At 43.7% G+C, this 18,576-nt stretch overlaps 1 protein-coding gene and 1 long non-coding RNA gene across 2 annotated transcripts; both read right to left on the reverse strand.

Moving 5' to 3' along the window:
- Positions 1-1,917: 1,917 nt before the first annotated feature.
- On the reverse strand, positions 1,918-18,458 carry LOC121638936. The gene is made up of 3 exons (XR_006010112.1): positions 18,265-18,458; positions 17,600-17,601; positions 1,918-1,931 (listed from the first exon to the last, which is right to left on the reverse strand). It is a non-coding gene; the product is annotated as an uncharacterized LOC121638936 (long non-coding RNA).
- On the reverse strand, positions 2,499-10,272 carry atpv0e2 (ATPase H+ transporting V0 subunit e2). Its single transcript, XM_041984038.1, has 4 exons — positions 10,049-10,272; positions 7,890-7,937; positions 4,974-5,071; positions 2,499-4,051 (listed from the first exon to the last, which is right to left on the reverse strand). The coding sequence occupies exons 1-3, from the start codon at positions 10,150-10,152 to the stop codon at positions 4,978-4,980; spliced, it is 246 nt and encodes an 81-aa protein (XP_041839972.1). The 5' UTR covers positions 10,153-10,272; the 3' UTR covers positions 2,499-4,051; positions 4,974-4,977.
- Positions 18,459-18,576: the final 118 nt, after the last annotated feature.

The following is an 18,576-nucleotide window of genomic DNA, read 5'->3' on the forward strand; positions in this document are numbered from 1 at the left end:
GAATGTGAAGAACACAGGCGCCAGCGAGAACATTCCAGATGGTGAGCGGATCATATCCTGCAGCAAACCAGAGACTTGTGTCCCTCGTGTGCGTAGTTGACCAAAGCTATACAGTTCAACTGTTGAATATTCACCTTATTCCAATTAATATTAGTTAGTGCTGTACCAAACCTGAGTGAGAAGTAAATGGATGACAGGTGTTGCACCCTGGATCACAGAGTAAACCAAAGACATGCAGTTCAATCCATCCCAACCAGAAGCTGGTAGACCACAACGTCAGATTCACCTACCTGCCTATCTCCAATATTATGATCTGAGTCATGCCTTCCAGCCTTTCCAGCCCTACACAGCACAGCATGCACGGGGTACTGAAGAGAGGTCACCGCACCCATCAGAGGCAGGAGTTCAGATGGAGACACAGTCTTCATCAAGGGCAGAAAGCCCTATAAGTCAGAATGGAGCAGATCCCATGGAGGCCTTAGTTACATCCTTAGAGGGGAGCTTGTATCAAGCAAGCAAACAGAACCTGGAACCCAGATATTACGGTCCGGGTCCTCCTAATCCCCCCCCTCAGTTGTCCCCCTACCACCGACCTACCAACAGCCAACTTCTAAACCAGTCTCCGGGTACGGGTATCAATTACCAACACAGCCTGTCCACTTCACAACCAGATCTGGTTCAAGATCCCACTACTCCTGTGCACCTAGTCAAACTCCGCTGTATCCTACACAGCCAGACTTCAACCACTCATCATGAAGATGAACCAGGTGTCAGGTCATCAACCTTATTCACCTCAAATTATACCTGACACGACTCCTTATGAAGATCCAGGTAGGAACCCGGGGCTATATGACCTATTAGGGAGGATGATGAGTGAGCTGCAGATTATGAGAGAAATGGTTGCTTTCCCAACTCCCATTAAGCCACAATCAGCCATGTTTCATCCAGCAACGAAAAGGCCTTCATATGAAGCCCCTACTAGGACATTTACTGATGTGTCCTACCAGTACCAACCGCCTCCTGACCTACATTAAATGGTAAATGGACTTGTACTTATACAGCGCTTTTCCAGTCAGTTTGACCACTCAAAGCGCTTTACACTACTTATCACATTCACCCATTCACACACACATTCACACCCTGATAGGCACATCAGGAGGCAACGTGGGGTTAAGTGTCTTGCCCAAGGACACTTTGGCATGTAGTCAGTGGAAGCCTGGAATCGATCCGCTTACCTTCCGGTCGAAAGACGACTGCTCTTCCTCCTGACAATAAGTCCCCTTATACCTGGCATCCACAACCTGAGGCGCCAGACTCCAGACCACTGCCTGCTTCCTCATCCCAGACAGCTTCCCAGCCGCATCCTCCCCCACTCCAATAGTCTCCTACAAGTCAGCCGGAGAAGACATTTCAGATCAAAGCAGCCTTCGCTGCTGAACCTGGACCCGACAAGTCTTCTGTTGGTCTTCATTTCACAACCAAAGAGTAGTTTATTTAAGCTGTTAATAAATTCTCGTGATTTCCAAACTTTATTTGATGTTCCTACAAGAAATTTCTTAGTTTTAAAATGTGCAATGCCATTTTTATGATGACAAATTGAAGAATTTTGTGAAGTAAATCATGTCTGTGAGGCTGTCTGGATTTAACACCATGATTAGATTTTTAATAAACATAAAGATTAAGCATTTTCTAAGAACATTTTAATTTAGTTTACACACACACACTTTTTGCTTTTGAATAAAAATATCAAAAGTCAAATGTTTCTATTGGTATCTAATCACTTCACTAAAATAAGGGTTGCGTTTTTATCCTCTTACGATGGACCATTTCTATCTACTTGCCGTGGGTCCACATATATGGCCGCTGCCATATTTGTACCACCATTTTTACTACGATGTCTCTGAATGGACAAACAACTGTGTGTGTGTGTGCTTGTTTTTGATTCATAGCACTGTTGGAAGACCTGCTGAGGTGACAGATGCTCTGCAGCACACAGATGTGGCTGCAGGCCGAATGCGTCGGTCTTTTGTGTTTTATTCCTGTTACATCTTGTTACGTGCGACATGCTGACATGTGCATGTGCATGTATACACTTATCCTGTGTCATTAAATTATGAGCCTTTTTCTTTTACAGAATTATACTTGTTTTATATTCTAATAACCACACTCCAACCTTATGTGCTAGAAATGTGCACTTTATGCAATATTTATTACAACTTTCAACTTTACTTTTTATGTTTGTACCTTTATGTACCTGTTTGTACCTTTATGTATGTACCTGTTGAATGTTAGTCTGTGACCTGCCAAGCGACAACAGGTGTAAATTAACAGCAATGCTCTGTACAAATTTATATTCTGTGTTTTTTACTTATATTCATAACGTGCCCCTCTTTTAATAAAAAAAAAAAAAAACAACTGAAACATAGGGTTTTTGGTCATGTTTTAAACACATTTAATTTCTACTCGGGAGGAACATGAATGATTTAATACACAGTTTGTATGAGACAAATCTTTATTGTTTTTTATCCCACATACGACACCACTCATACAGGATCCTTTACAAATAATACCAGGTCACAAGCAGGATCTCATCTCAGTCAACATTTTCAAAAGGAATTGATTTGATTTCAGTTGCCATGGTGACTCACCACAATTTATCCATCTTCATCTTTACAGCCTTTTATGAGGACTAAGGAGATTTAGGAGGGAAGAATGAAGCAGCAGATCTGTTGTGGTGCGTTCACTGTCAGAACACAGGCAGGGGTCAGCTGAAGTGTCAGCTCTGGAAACATAATCCTCAGAGAACAAACGCAAACGTACCTCTGTGATGCTCACAACACCATCTGAGCTTCTAGCAACAACTTCTGGTTCATCTGGTTCTGTGCGAGTTCCTGATCCGGAGTGAGAAATGAGCCACAACCACAGCTACACAAAAGATACAACACAATTTGGCCTTTCTAAAAAGTAGCTGTATTTTGATTTAGTCTCTTTTTGGCTGACGCAAAGTGGTTTTGGAGATCAGGGAGGGTGAGTGGTGTGGAGGGAAGTGTTGGTGCTCAGGGCTGGAGATGAGGAGAAAAGAGGGGGGTGTAACTGTGGTTGTGGATGACTCAGGTGTGTCAGAACAACAACACATCTGTAACTTTTACAAGGCAGATGTAGAAACGCTGGGATAAACAAACCTTTCCTGCCGGGTCTGGCAGAAAGAACTGTATCTTTGGAACGAGAATCACCAGAGTCTGAGCTCAGGGCTGGAAGCAACCAGCTGATGTGGTCTGGACGACTCCTAGAGAGGGCGAGTGTCATGCCCACCAGGAGGAGGAAGACCCCACACTTCCTCTGTAGTACACGGATGGTGGAGATCTCACTGTCAGTGAACCCAGGAAGAAGTCATGAAGAAACGACTGTATGAGCTGTAGACTGTCAACACAGAACCAGGATGGGCAGGATTTTACCAGGAGGGGTCGAGTGCAGGAGGACTGAATTGGGTAATGAGATCACCATGGCAACGAGGACCTCCATGGAGTGTGGGAGAGAGTTTCATGTTGAAGTGGTTTGTAGTGGAGGGGATGACTCTTCACATACACCCACACTGACGGAGCTTTCACACACAGCGTTACATCACAGATAACAGTTACATGTCCGGACGGCGTGGACAAACCGGGTGACTACAAGCAGCTCACATCAGTGTCCACAAGCCAAAATAAATACACTCAAAGTCACGATCACACAGAAACAACACCAAGTCAAATACACAATCACACTTTTTCAAAATGGAACATTAATATCTACGTCTGACACACAACGCCGGGGTTTCCCTCTCCTCGTCTTCATCCGAACGACTTGAAGAGCCACAGCCGCATGCGTCTCTGAAGCTGTACAATATTCAGAAGATTTCCCTTGTTTCAAAGAAAGCGAATGCAAAACACTGCAACTTAGGGCATAATCCATGACATCTGCAGACTGGAGGTGTGTGATGGGTCAGGGTGAAGTGAAATTAAGTCCAGCAACCAGAGAAAAGGAATGATGAGCGACGCTACGTCCAAGAGTCCTGCAATGGACAAAAATGACAATCACTTAGAGTAAGACTAAGAGGGTCGCACGCTTGTGGAAAACAAACTAATTCCTTTCAAATTCCTCTGTCATTCCTTTTGTGTGGTTTTAAATTGTGCTGACGGGAAAAACCGAGTCAACACCGGACGTTTTCCTCAGTCAGACGTTCGGGGTGGACATGCACCTGGTTGCTTTACAGAGGACTGGACTTTAGCTCTTTATTAGTTCACGCTGGTTTGAATTAAATTTTATTTACAAGATTTTTCTTGGAAACGTGAGAAATGGTCCTCGGGTTCATTTTTATAGTTTCCATCCACCATGTTTGTTCTGGACAAGCAGGAACAGCTGATCGTCCTGTGAGAAGTCATGACGATCAGATTTCTGCTGTCACAGCCTACTTGGTGGAAAACGCGGTTTCCAAGTACAAAAAATGATTAGATTTCCTCGTTACTACCAACTTCCTGATGCCTTTAAAATGATGTAAAATGAATGTATGAATAGATATAGCAGCATAACGGCCGACCAGAAGAAGAAAGCAGAATTTATTACTAACAGAACTCTGTAGAAATAACACACAGAGAGCTTTGAACATCACGAAGCCCCCCCCTTCCAGCCCGGCCACCACCACTTTGAACTGGTAGACGCTACAGACGCCACACTTTCTGCTCACTGGTTGATCTTTGGCTGCTCCTGATTGGACGTTACCGTCAATCTAAGCTCTCTGATTGGTGGAAAGTCTGACAGGAAGTGGCTTCATCATCATGTCCAGGTCTAAATAGAGGTCTCTTAGCAACATAGTAGTGATGGTGATGTTTTTATGGTGAATTGTGGTAAATAATGCTGTTATCATGGATCATTACAGATTTTGTTTAGATTTATCAGGTTTTATGTTTAATTTAAGGATTCTGAGACAAACTCACCCTGTTACTCCCAGAAATAGCGCAGATACCAGATAGTTTCGTTCTTCAGCTGAGGGCCGAACAGAGGGTTGGCCTGAGCCAGAATGGCGACCAACCAGCTGAGGAGAGGAAGAGGGAGACGTCACCATGGCGAAATAACATTCTCAGTTTGAACAACAAATCCATAAGTTAATCAATCACAGCAAAAACAACCTGCCGTAGTCCTATCTCTGTCTCCGTTGCCATGGTTACTACTGTCTTCAGCTCATTGCAGGTTGACTAAATGTGTCGTTACCAGCGTGACAGAAAGATGGGAGCACAGAGCTGCTTATAAACAGTGGTTACCAGCAGCAGAGAGGGATTTAAACAGCTGATGGTATAAACAGCTGATCATTTTTTTTTAATTCTTTATTTTCAAGAAGAGGTATACACAATTACAAAAAAGAAGAAAAAAAAAACCCTGGAAAAGTATATTTTCCATTTGTTGTCCACCTCTTTTTTTAAAAAAAAACAAACAAACAAAAAAAAACAATATATATATATATATATATATATATATATATATATATATATATATATTATTATTATTATTATGTAAACATAACAAACAACACTTTGTATAAACTTGGGAGAATCAAACTTGTGCACATGGAGTTATGAGGGAAGAGAGAAGGTAAAAAATAAATAAGTTTAGGAACAAATAAATAAATATCCAGAATGTTGAAGGTGAAAGGGATGAGTTGTCTTACAAATATATGTTTAATTGTCTACAAAGTCTGGTCGTAGGGGTTTCACATATTTAACCCATTTGTTCCATAACTTAACAACGAATAGAGATATATATCATTTACAATATCGATCCATTCTGACATTGTGGGGGGTTCGGGAAGAAGCCAGAGTCTTGTAAATGCTTTTTTACAAGCAGATGTTAAAATAGCAAACAGAGTTTTGTTTGCACATCTATACTGATTATCAAAGCTTCCCAAGAACAGAGTAGAGAACTCTAAAGGCAGGTTTAAATTGAGGGTACCGATTAGCACCTTATGGAACTCTGCCCAAAAAGGTTTTATCCTTGGGCAGTCCCAAAACATATAAACCAGCTGATAATTTAACCAGCGTCTGACAGTTTAACCCCTGCTGTCCCAAATTTTATTTTTATAAACAAATTTTATATTTAATTGGTTTATTGTTTTTAATTCACTCCTTTATTTGTTATTATTAGAGATATTGGTTTATGTAATATATTATATTTGCTTTTATTTCAGTCTTTTTTCCCTGATTTCTAAAAAATTGGTTTTTATTTACTTGTGAATATATTTAGGTGTTAAGGGGTTAACCAGCCACAGGTTTAACCTGTATAATTTCCAGGTCTCTCAGCAACATAGTAGTGATAAATAATGCTGTTATCATGGATCATTGTGGATTTACCATATAGTCTCAGAACCTCAGAACTCACCTGGCCAGGCAGGTTCTGATTGGATCAGATATATTTTTGTATAGTTATCCAACAAATCACTGTAAACTGTGTGTGTTGTTTTTAATGAAACAGAATCTTTTTATGCCTGCTGCCCCTCAGAAGGAGCTGGAGCTCCCTCTAGTGGTGGAAAGATGGTCCTACCTCTCATGGATCTGACACTGAAGTGTTGAAGTGGCTTTATATTCTTTATTCTGTGCCACAGTTTTAGTCTCAGGAAGATCAGAAAGTGTGAGTTTCTTTATAAAAAACAGACGTCTTGTCAATTTTCTGCTCTGCAGCATTCAGATGTGTTAACACAGTGTCAAGGAGGAAAGACATCAGATTTGGCCTTAGGAGAACAACCGATGCTGCTGATTAGTCTGGGAAGGGTTCAAGGTCATTTTCAAATGGTCTGGAGTTCATCCTACAAAGAGAAAGATTATTCATGAGTGGAAAACATTCCAGACAGCTGCCAATCTTCCCAGAAGTGGACGTCCCAGCAAGTAAAGTCAGAGTGGAGAAAAACCCACGAGCCACATGTTGACGCTCCAGGTCTCAGTTAGCATGATCAGCGTTAAGGTTCATGGCAGTCCAGTTAAAAAAGACTAAACAAGTACGGCTTGTTTGAAAGCAGAAAGACTCTTCACTCTGAAAAAAATAAGAAAGAAAACATGGCAGCTCGACTTTACACAGTTTACAAACGTACGGCTGTAACATCCTCCCAGAGAAGCAGGAACTTTTTTCTGGTTCTCGAGGCCACAACAGCAAAAAGGCTAAATTTAGCTCGGGCATTTAAGGAGGGCGTGCTTAACGCAGAAAAGAGTGAAGCAGAAAGTTGAGGATGAAATGACCTCGAGAACTTTTCACAGAGTATGTAACAAGCTTTACATCCAAACAAACCGCAAGATTTCTGGAACAATGTGGAAGTTTGGAGGATCTGGGCTTGTTCTGCAGTTACAGGACTTGGACACCTTGCAGTCATTAAGTGAACCATGAATGTAGAGTCAAATGTGAGTCCGTGTGTGTGACAGCTAAAGCTTGGTTGAAACTCTCATACAACAGGACAATGAAATCGAACACAGCAGAATGACTGAAAAATAAAAGAAGTGTTGACATGATCCAGTCAGAGTCCAGACCCCCGCCTGACTGAGATGCTGTGGTGGGACTTTCAGAGAGAAACTAATGCTGCAAGCCTCTATGACCTGAAGCAACGCTGGAAAGAAGAGCGGAGCACAACCATGAGAGAGCCTGATCATCCACCTTTACGCCACCTTCCTGCAGCTGGAGGAGCCTCTACAAGCTGCTGCATCATCGCCCGGATTCTGACTCGTACTTCCTGTTCAGTCACGTTGGCCGTCTGGATGTCTAAGACTTGGAACGGAACCAAGGATGGTCTGTTCTCTTATACACACCAAAAACACACTAACAATAAGCAAAAAGAGAAAATGCGCACAGCAAATAAAAGAAAAGTTTGTACTTACAACAAGTAGCAGCAGACTGCTGTGAGGATGAGACTGGTGACAATCACACTGACAAAGCAAAGAGAGACATCAGTCACACATCATCTAAAACCACTGGGATTTCATTTTTTATTTACTTTCCTGTCAACATTATGCATCAGCTCTGTTCACGGCTAACAAACAAATGAGACGACAGTTAGCAGGATGCTAACTAAATAACTTCAGCATGAGGCATCTGTGGGTGACGATGCAGATGATGAGGACGTAGAAATGTGACGAGGTAACAGATTTATACTGAACGTGCATGTGATATCCAGGCACTGCTGTTACGATGCAGAAACACTAATTAATAAGTTGGATCCTCACAAGCTGCTGAACAATGAATGAAGTTCAGGTTTAGGTGTTTCCACCGGTTTCAGTCTCAGGTGTCGGTGTTTACCTGGTGTTGGTGGAAGTTCCTGCTCCTGTCATGGATCTATAAACTACTGATCATTAAATGTTCAAGCAGCCATTTTAAAAACGGACGGAATCAAACCTGCGAGCTGTCGGCTGCAGCTTCACCATCAGACTCATCATTTATGTTCATTTATTATCAGTATTTATTATAAATGTTCTGATGTTTTGATTCTGAAACCAAATAAATGATCTGTTATCATCTGTGTGGATTCATTTATGAGAAATGAATCCATTTAACACAGCTTGTTAAAGCACAAGAAGTAAAACCAGTGAACAGTCCTGAATGAGTGAGAGAACCAGACTGGGACTCATCCAGTCCTGAATGAGTGAGAGAACCAGACTGGGACTCATCCAGTCCTGAATGAGTGAGAGAACCAGACTGGGACTCATCCAGTCCTGAATGAGTGAGAGAACCAGACTGGGACTCATCCAGTCCTGAATGAGTGAGAGAACCAGACTGGGACTCATCCAGTCCAGAATGAGTGAGAGAACCAGACTGGGACTCATCCAGTCCAGAATGAGTGAGAGAACCAGACTGGGACTCATCCAGTCCAGAATGAGTGAGAGAACCAGACTGGGACTCATCCAGTCCAGAATGAGTGAGAGAACCAGACTGGGACTCATCCAGTCTAGAATGAGTGAGAGAACCAGACTGGGACTCATCCAGTCCTGAATGAGTGAGAGAACCAGACTGGGACTCATCCAGTCCAGAATGAGTGAGAGAACCAGACTGGGACTCATCCAGTCCAGAATGAGTGAGAGAACCAGACTGGGACTCATCCAGTCCAGAATGAGTGAGAGAACCAGACTGGGACTCATCCAGTCCAGAATGAGTGAGAGAACCAGACTGGGACTCATCCAGTCCAGAATGAGTGAGAGAACCAGACTGGGACTCATCCAGTCCAGAATGAGTGAGAGAACCAGACTGGGACTCATCAAGTCCAGAATGAGTGAGAGAACCAGACTGGGACTCATCCAGTCCAGAATGAGTGAGAGAACCAGACTGGGACTCATCAAGTCCAGAATGAGTGAGAGAACCAGACTGGGACTCATCCAGTCCAGAATGAGTGAGAGAACCAGACTGGGACTCATCCAGTCCAGAATGAGTGAGAGAACCAGACTGGGACTCATCCAGTCCAGAATGAGTGAGAGAACCAGACTGGGACTCATCCAGCCTGCTGGAGGAAGTTCATGTTCAGACCCTGCAGCAGGAAGCCTTTCTACCTGGATTCTCAGGTGTACCACCTCACCTGTTCTGTCGTATCTTAAGATGGAGACAGAGGATGAAAATCTGCTGCTTCATTTCCTTTTGGTGCGCTAATCACGAGGCTGCTGCTCAAGCTGCGGACACAAACTGCTGAAGCGCCGCAAACAGACCGCGAGGACACGCAAAGGGTTCATTGCTCCCACAATTCTATGCGCGGATGACATCGGTGCGCGTTCTCTAACCGTATGTGATGTACATGAAAGTCAGTTTGCATGAAAACAACGTTTCCCAGAGCAGAGCGTCTCATTGATGAGGGGGGTGAGACGCCTGAATGACGCACGGCCTCCATCACTTGAGCCAAAACACTGCAGGACGTGCAGCAAAATTAGACATTTATTTAATTTTATTAAGATCAAAGACAGTTATGCAGCTACACGTTAATCCCATTGTACAAAATGAACGAAACATCTCATTACTCTGTCAAATGTGACCAATCAGAGTCGAGTATACAACCTACCCGCGGTTAGGTCCTTTAGGAACTAAAAACGGAGCCACGACCCCCACCAGGCCCCACAGCGTGGTAAAGCAGATCATCGGCAGCGCCAGAGAGTGAGACACCATGGCTTCAGTCCGCACCGGCCCGCAGATACGAGGATTTTCAGTCGGTTTGTCCTTCTGGAAACTCGGCGCATCAATGGCTGCAGACCGTGCCCGTCGCTCCGCTTTGAACCCGCCCAACTAAGCCGACGCGGCGTGTGATTGGTCCAAAAATGTGAGGCTACGATCTCTGATTGGTGTAGAGAGCTGCCCTTCAGCATTGCAACGAAGACGACAGGATAAATATTTGTGTCAATATAAAACAATTCAGAAAAATAAGTACATAGCTAAGAAAACCAACAGACTACATGAAATATTGTCTTTGATTCAATCTTGTGCTTGGACGTTTCATGGAGTCAAACAAGGTGACAGGAAATTATTTATATTCAGCATCACATTTGAAAAAGCTGAAAGGAGCATGTATATTTCTGTACATTTACTGTTTGTTGTAACATTACTCCTGACAGTCCAGCTGCTGCTGTAAGAAAGATTTAGAAAATGTTATTATTTAATTTCATGCTTGGTATAAATTCCAGCGTTTCAACAGCTGTGGCTCTCTTTGTGATCTGATGTGTTTCGTTCTGGACTCTTTTCAGACTGAAGGTAAGCCAGTTTAGTACCACGTAAGACTGTGGAGTCTTGCTGTTGTAATAAATCCAGAATGTTGTTAAACTTTGTCTTGTTCAAATAAACCAGACTGAAAGAGATGTTTGCAGCATCTGATGTACCAAATGTATTGTTGAGAGTAGATACTCAGAGACTGAAGAGGCCCATGATGTGTTGGTTTTAACTTTGTGCTGAATAAAGAGGATACTTTTCTTTTTTATCCGGAAGCTTAGAACTTTCTAAAATGTGAAATCAGCATAGAACTGGTGTCTACCTCCCTTCAGAACATAATCCCAGCCCAAAGAAAAGAAGTGGTGGTGGAGTTTTTGATGTCTGTTGACTGAAAATGGTTTTCAGAGCTGTCTCTGAGCTCACGAAGAGATTTCTCTACAGTTTGAAATGCAGTGCTGCTTGATGACCTGCAGTTTAAAAATCCTTGTGCAGTTTGTATAAGTGATTCATCTTACACACTATGATGACAAGATATGAAGCTGGACTCAGACAAGGTTGCATCAAAGTCTGTTAGTACAAGAATCTGTGAATATTTAAATTACTGTAATATTTGATCTGACTTGTCTACATGCACTTCTGAAATATGATATTTGAAAGATTGTTGTCTACATTTACCAATCCATTATTAAATTTATTTCAGAGTATGTGCGTGTGTGTGGTTAAAACATTCATGTCGCAAACCACACACTTACGTGAGTGCACTGGAAGGTAGTGTGTCCTAAGCTCTTTCTTCTGTAGTCCCTATGGTGGGTCAGTGCTGACCCAAATGGGGCAGTAACGTTTTGGACTTACCGGTAGGGACGTTCCCGCATTTGAAGGCGATCCTTCTGCCTGCTTTGAATGAATTTACAACTCTTGATTTGACTTTCTTTTGTTTACTCCGTACGTAACCCCACCTGTAAACTACGCTGCATCGAAGGCTGACGTAGGATCCTCCCTTTACTGGCTGAACATGAGTTAGAATATGCTTATTTATTTATTTTAAGGTATATGACCCTCCTACATGCTGCCTGATGGGAGCGCCGCTCCGTTAATACTTTTTCAGGGACAATCTGTTCAAGTAAGTTTTTCCAAAATCCAAATCCAAAATAATGTTCACATACGTTTTTGCATGTCATCATATTTTATGCTGTTAAATGCATTTAAAAGGCCTCATTAGTGAAACAAAGAACCGTGGCCTCCACTATCTACCTCAGTTGATAACAATAGAAACTATCAGCACGTTCATGTGTCTCTGCAGGTCTCCCCCAAACCTGTTAGCTTTTAAATATGCAAAGATATCTTCACTGAATTAAAGTACTTTATACACATCTGTTCCCATTGGCGTTTACACTGATACAGTTCACGTTTGGCAACAGGAAACTGATTATACTTAGAAATCATTTTTTAAATATGAAATGAATTAATGAAGAGGATGAACACAGGGATGCAGAGAACTTTTTATTGAAATATTTGTCTCTTGCCTCCTCCGCTTCTCCACAGCAGCATCCTAGCTCCAGGCGGTACTGCCACATACACGCCTCAGTGCCACTGTTGGCTCGGTAGTTTGATGCCACAGCAACCTACGGTCAACACACATTGGCAGTTCATATGAATGTTAACATTATTTATGTTTTTTGTGTACTTTATGTGTACTTTGCAGACTCTTCTAAATCTAAAGTGATGTACAATCTTGAAAACTTTTTCAGCTGCAGCTTAGTCAGCGGTACCATCGAAGTGTACTCGCTCTCTAACTGGCGTTGTTTCCGAATCAGTTTTCAGATCAAGGATCATTTTGTTTAAGCCACAGACACCACAGTGCTTAATCTGGAGGTTCAACAATGAAGAACAAACATACAGAACCTATAGCATTCATAATTTCTAACACGTATAGCCTAACTATGTCCGCGAAACCAGCTAAAAAACTGCTAACATTTATGTGTGCTAACTCTACTGAGTCTGTATAACTACACTCTCCAAGAAATAATCCAATCCATAACCGTTGTAAGGGGTAGAAGAGATAGGAAGCATGCTGCCGTTTACATTAGAATTCTGATAGAATAACGTCATACGTCATCTGTACAAAATATCCTCCGCCTGCACGGGTACCGCTGAGTCGTTGGCCGCCATTATTCAGCTCTGGAAAACTGGTCGAAAGGCTCTCCCCTTCCGCTATGTCAGCCCATTGTTTCACACTAGATTTTTGGCCAAGTTTAGGGCAGCATCTGGGTACTTTCAGTGCACTGTTCTTGCTGAAATTTCAGTGTCAGCGCACTATGCCCTTAAATATAGTGCTGGAAGTATAGAAGTGGACTGATTGAGACACACTTTCAGTGTTTGTTAAACATGGTGGAGCCCAAGGTCCTAGCATTAGCTGCTGATATGAAAACCCACGGCCATAGTGTCAGCTGCTGATGTGACAGGCCACGGTCGTAGCATTAGCTGCTGATGTGAAAACCTACGGTCATAGTGTCAGCTGCTGATGTGACAGCCCACGGTCGTAGTGTTAGCTGCTGATTTGAAAACCCACGGCCATAGTGTCAGCTGCTGATGTGACAGGCCACGGTCGTAGCATTAGCTGCTGATGTGAAAACCTACGGTCATAGTGTCAGCTGCTGATGTGACAGCCCACGGTCGTAGTGTTAGCTGCTGATATGAAAACCTACGGTCATAGTGTTAGCTGCTGATGTGACAGCCCACAGTCGTAGTGTTAGCTGCTGATATGAAAACCTACGGTCATAGTGTCAGCTGCTGATGTGACAGCCCGCGGTCGTAGCATTAGCTGCTGATGTGAAAACCTACGGTCATAGTGTCAGCTGCTGATGTGGCAGCCCACGGTCGTAGTGTTAGCTGCTGATGTGAAAACCTACAGTCATAGTGTTAGCTGCTGATGTGACAGCCCACGGTCGTAGTGTTAGCTGCTGATATGAAAACCTACGGTCATAGTGTTAGCTGCTGATGTGACAGCCCACGGTCGTAGTGTTAGCTGCAGATATGAAAACCTATGGTCATAGTGTCAGCTGCTGATGTGACAACCCACAGTCGTAGTGTTAGCTGCTGATATGAAAACCTACGGTCGTAGCGTTAGCTGCTGATGTGACAGCCCACGGCCATAGTGTTAGCTGCTGATGTGACAGCCCACGGTCATAGTGTTAGCTGCTGATGTGACAGCCCACGGTCGTAGTGTTAGCTGCTGATGTGAAAACCTACGGTCATAGTGTTAGCTGCTGATGTGACAGCCCACGGTCATAGTGTTAGCTGCTGATATGAAAAACTACGGTCGTAGCGTTAGCTGCTGATGTGACAGCCCACGGCCATAGTGTTAGCTGCTGATGTGACAGCCCACGGTCGTAGTGTTAGCTGCTGATGTGACAGCCCACGGTCGTAGCGTTAGCTGCTGATGTGACAGCCCACGGTCGTAGCGTTAGCTGCTGATGTGACATCCCACGGTCGTAGCGTTAGCTGCTGATGTGACAGCCCACGGTCATAATGTTAGCTGCTGATGTGACAGCCCACGGTCGTAGCGTTAGCTGCTGATGTGACAGCCCACGGTCATATCGTTAGCTGCTGATGTGACAGCCCACGGTCGTAGCGTTAGCTGCTGATGTGACAGCCCACGGTCGTAGCATTAGCTGCTGATGTGACAGCCCACGGTCGTCGTGTTAGCTGCTGATATGAAAACCTACGGTCATAGTGTTAGCTGCTGATGTGACAGCCCACGGTCGTAGCATTAGCTGCTGATGTGACAGCCCACGGTCGTAGTGTTAGCTGCTGATATGAAAACCTACTGTCATAGTGTCAGCTGCTGATGTGACAGCCCATGGTCGTAGTGTTAGCTGCTGATATGAAAACCTATGGTCATAGTGTCAGCTGCTGATGTGACAGCCCACGGTCGTAGCGTTAGCTGCTGATATGAAAACCTATGGTCATAGTGTTAGCTGCTGATGTGACAGCCCACGGTCGTAGTGTTAGCTGCTGATGTGACAGCCCACGGTCATAGTGTTAGCTGCTGATGTGACAGCCCACAGTCATAGTGTTAGCTGCTGATGTGACAGCCCACGGTCATAGTGTTAGCTGCTGATATGAAAACCTATGGTCATAGTGTTAGCTGCTGATGTGACAGCCCACGGTCATAGTGTTAGCTGCTGATGTGACAGCCCACGGTCATAGCATTAGCTGCTGATGTGACAGCCCACGGTCGTAGTGTTAGCTGCTGATATGAAAACCTATGGTCATAGTGTCAGCTGCTGATGTGACAGCCCACGGTCATAGCGTTAGCTGCTAATGTGAGACATAATAAGCTGCTAAATAGTTTACAAGTGAATGTAATCCAATAGATTTTGGCATCATCTTAGTGAGATAAGCTAATTTTTAACATTTAGCTGCCTGCTCATAGCTGTAAACATAATTCACCAAAAAGAAGTGGCCTACGTAGTCTGTGCACTCTGAAGCCACTTACCATATGTGAAATGAGACAGACTACCTAACTGACAAGAATTTCCCGTAACAGTAACATAGGATGTTGACAGAAAACCAAAAGATAATGTAACCTTTGAGTACTAGGGCACAGGGAATGAAGATGAAGAGGCCACAGTGTGACCCATTTATTTTTAAATAGCTAAAACTCTAAGAACATAGAGAAGAAGGACAAGACGATAGTCATACTACGGCTAGGAAACCTACTACTCACTACGAAGGGGGTATACTAAGTACAGAAGAAACTCAAAAAGTTGGAATACTGCACAAAGCGTATTTCAGTATTTTAACTTAAAAGGGGGAACTAATATATTATGTAGACTCGTTACAGATTTTAAGCAATTATTTGTTATAAGTTTGAGGATTATGGCTTACAGCTTGTGAAAACCCCAAAAATTAATTAACTATTACATGAAATCAATTAAAAAGGATTTTTAATCCAGAAATGTTGACCATCAGAATAGTATATGCATGCATATGAACTCAGTACTTGGTGTGAGCCCCTCTGCATGGATTCCGGCCTCCATGCGGCGTGGCATGGATGTTATCAGCCTGTGGTCATGCTGGGGTGGAATGAAGACCAGGATGCTTCAATAGCAGCTTCAACTCTTCTGCATCGCTCGGTCTCATGTCTCATCCTTCTCTTGGCAACACTCCATAGATTTCTACGGTTCAGGTCAGGAGTCTGCTGGCCAGTCCAGCCCAGTAATCCTTGGTCTTTGAACCAGGTTCTGGTTCTTGTGGCAATGTGGGCAGGTGCCAAGTCCTGCTGGAGGATCAAGTCCGCATCTCCAACAAGCTTTTCTGCTGAAGGAAGCATGAAGAGCTCTAGAACCTCCTAGTAGATGCTGCGTGGACTCTGGACTTAATAAAGCCTGGTGGACCAGCACCATATGACATGGCTCCAGCACCCACTGTGGAAACTTCACTTCACTTTAAGGGTCTTGGATTGTTGCTTCTCCAGCCTTCCTCCAGACTCTGGGACCTGGATTTCCACACGAGATGCAGAATTTGCTCACTAGAAAAGAACACTTTGGACCACTGCTCAGCAGACCAGGTCCTGGTTTCTTTAGTCCAGGTCAGAAACTTCTGATGTGTTGTGTTCAGGAGCGGCTGGACTCGAGGAAAACAACATGTGAAGTCCAGGTCCAGGATCCGTCTGTGTGGTGGCTCTGGAAGCTCTAACTCCAGCCTCAGTCCAGTCCTGGTGAAGCTCCCCCACATTTCTGAAGAGCCTTTTCCTGACCATCCTCTCCAGCTGCTTCATCCTGCTGCTTGTTCCAGCTTCTCCTTCCACTCAGCTTTTTATTGATGAGCTTTGATGCAGCGCTCTGACAGCATCCAGCTTCTTCTGCAATCACCTGTTGAGGCTTCTTCTCCTTGTGGAGTTAGTCAGTGATGGTTTTCTGCACAACTGTCAGGTCAGCAGCCTCCCCCATGATGCTGGACTCTACTGGAATGAGACCATCTAAATGCTCAGGAGGCCTTTGCTGGTGTTTGGGATGAATTAGCTGGTTAGAATTTGGCACTTAGAGGCGACAACACTGAACCTTTTTACACTTTAAATTTTCTGAGATTTTAAATTTTGGGTTTTCATAAGCTTATAACAAATGTTTGAAATGTCTCATTTGCATATAATATAATATAATATATTAATTACCTTTTTAAGTTGAATTAAGTTTTGCACACTATTCTAAGTTTTTGAATTTCACCTGTTTTCAGAATCACAAACCACCATCTAAAGTGAACTCCCAGTATCCTAATTATACCAGTGGATGGAGAACTACACCAGACGCAACACTAGAAACAAGAGACACCTTACAGCTAAACAAATTCCAATCCTATACTATAATTAACTAAATAAAACTTAAATATGTAATACTAACTAAAATCAACAGCAGCCAGTACTAAAAACAAACAAAGCACATAAAAACAACAGTTTTCAGTCTTTACAAAGGAGTTATGGCAGACCCAAAATTAAATCACTACAGTAGAAATACCTCAGGGTACATGCAGCCCTTCATTAGTAATGTTAGCTGGAGCCTGTCTGCTCGGGCATGCGTTGAGTGTGTGACATGGAAGTGTGTGAGCATTGCTCCTATATGTCGGTTCTGCATGACAAAAGTCACGTCACCACACCAGCTGAGGCCGAGGTATTAGTGGTCTGTCATGCACAAAAGTGCTGGCTCTGAGAGCCGATGCTCCGTAGTGAATCAGAAGAGCCGGATTGCCCCAAGTGAGAGCCCGATCAGTTTTTTCTTTTTGCTGTGTGCTTAGCGCTCAGCCCCAGCTCTGCCCACGGCACTGCTTTGTTTGGATTGGCCTGCATGGACAGGCAGCCAATAACATGTGAGGATAAAGGATCATACCATGATGTGAAAACAGAGGGGGGATAGACAGCTCCACACTGCAAGTGAGACAGCAGAAAGCTGTGAGGAGAGTACGTGAGTGAGTGCATTGCGTCATATGAGTGACACCTGAAAGCGAAGCAGCATCTGGCGGCAGTTTAAAAATGTTGGAAAGTATCAAGCAGACTGCCTTCACTGCAAAATTAAAATAACCATGAGAGCAGGTTCCACCACAAACCTGCATAGACATATGAGAACTGTCCATCCTACAGTTCACTTAGAGGAGAGAGGGTGAGCCAGCTCACCTGACCCTGGGAAGTATTCCACCAACGTAGCTACAGAAAGCCAGGCTGTATGGGGAAAGTCTCACTTGAACTAACACCATCTCTGAATTAAGGCTCATTCGTTCCACCAACACATTCCAGCTGCATCTAGCTGAGGCTAATCCAAGCGAGGCTTTACATAGCCTGGCTATGTGGAGGTCCTGAGGAACGTAGGAAGCCCTGACGAGTGGATGGTGGAAAAGAGGAGCAGCAGAAAAAGAGAGCAAACCGAGAGCTTCATTTTCTCATCAGCTGAACAAAGAAAGCTGATGGAGATCAGTGACGTGCGGTGGGTTCATGGCTGGTGAGGCCACCGACTCCTCTGGAGTCACATTTACATTGTAAGAACAAAAAGAGCTTCTTATTTCACTATTCATCCACCAGCATGAAACTACGCCCCCTGGAGGTGAGGTAGAGTACAGCTGCCTCACCTGCTGACTTTTCTCTGCTCTTTATTGTAGTTCAGCAGGAATAATTCTCTCACACACACATTAAAGACGTTACACAGACTGTGGAGAGTTGTGGTGTATAACACATATTTCTATAACGTTCATATTGGATATGCTGAGGAACAGAAACGCATCACGAACCCAGTTTGTACTGGATCACCAGTCAGAAGAGGCTACGTCCATCTCTTTAGACCAGCTTTCTCTTTCTCTATCTCTCTTTAAACACCCTCGGCCTGTATGGACGGGGCTCCAGTT

This window comes from Melanotaenia boesemani, chromosome 4 (assembly GCF_017639745.1).
Source record: "Melanotaenia boesemani isolate fMelBoe1 chromosome 4, fMelBoe1.pri, whole genome shotgun sequence".
Taxonomy (NCBI): Eukaryota; Metazoa; Chordata; class Actinopteri; order Atheriniformes; family Melanotaeniidae; genus Melanotaenia; species Melanotaenia boesemani.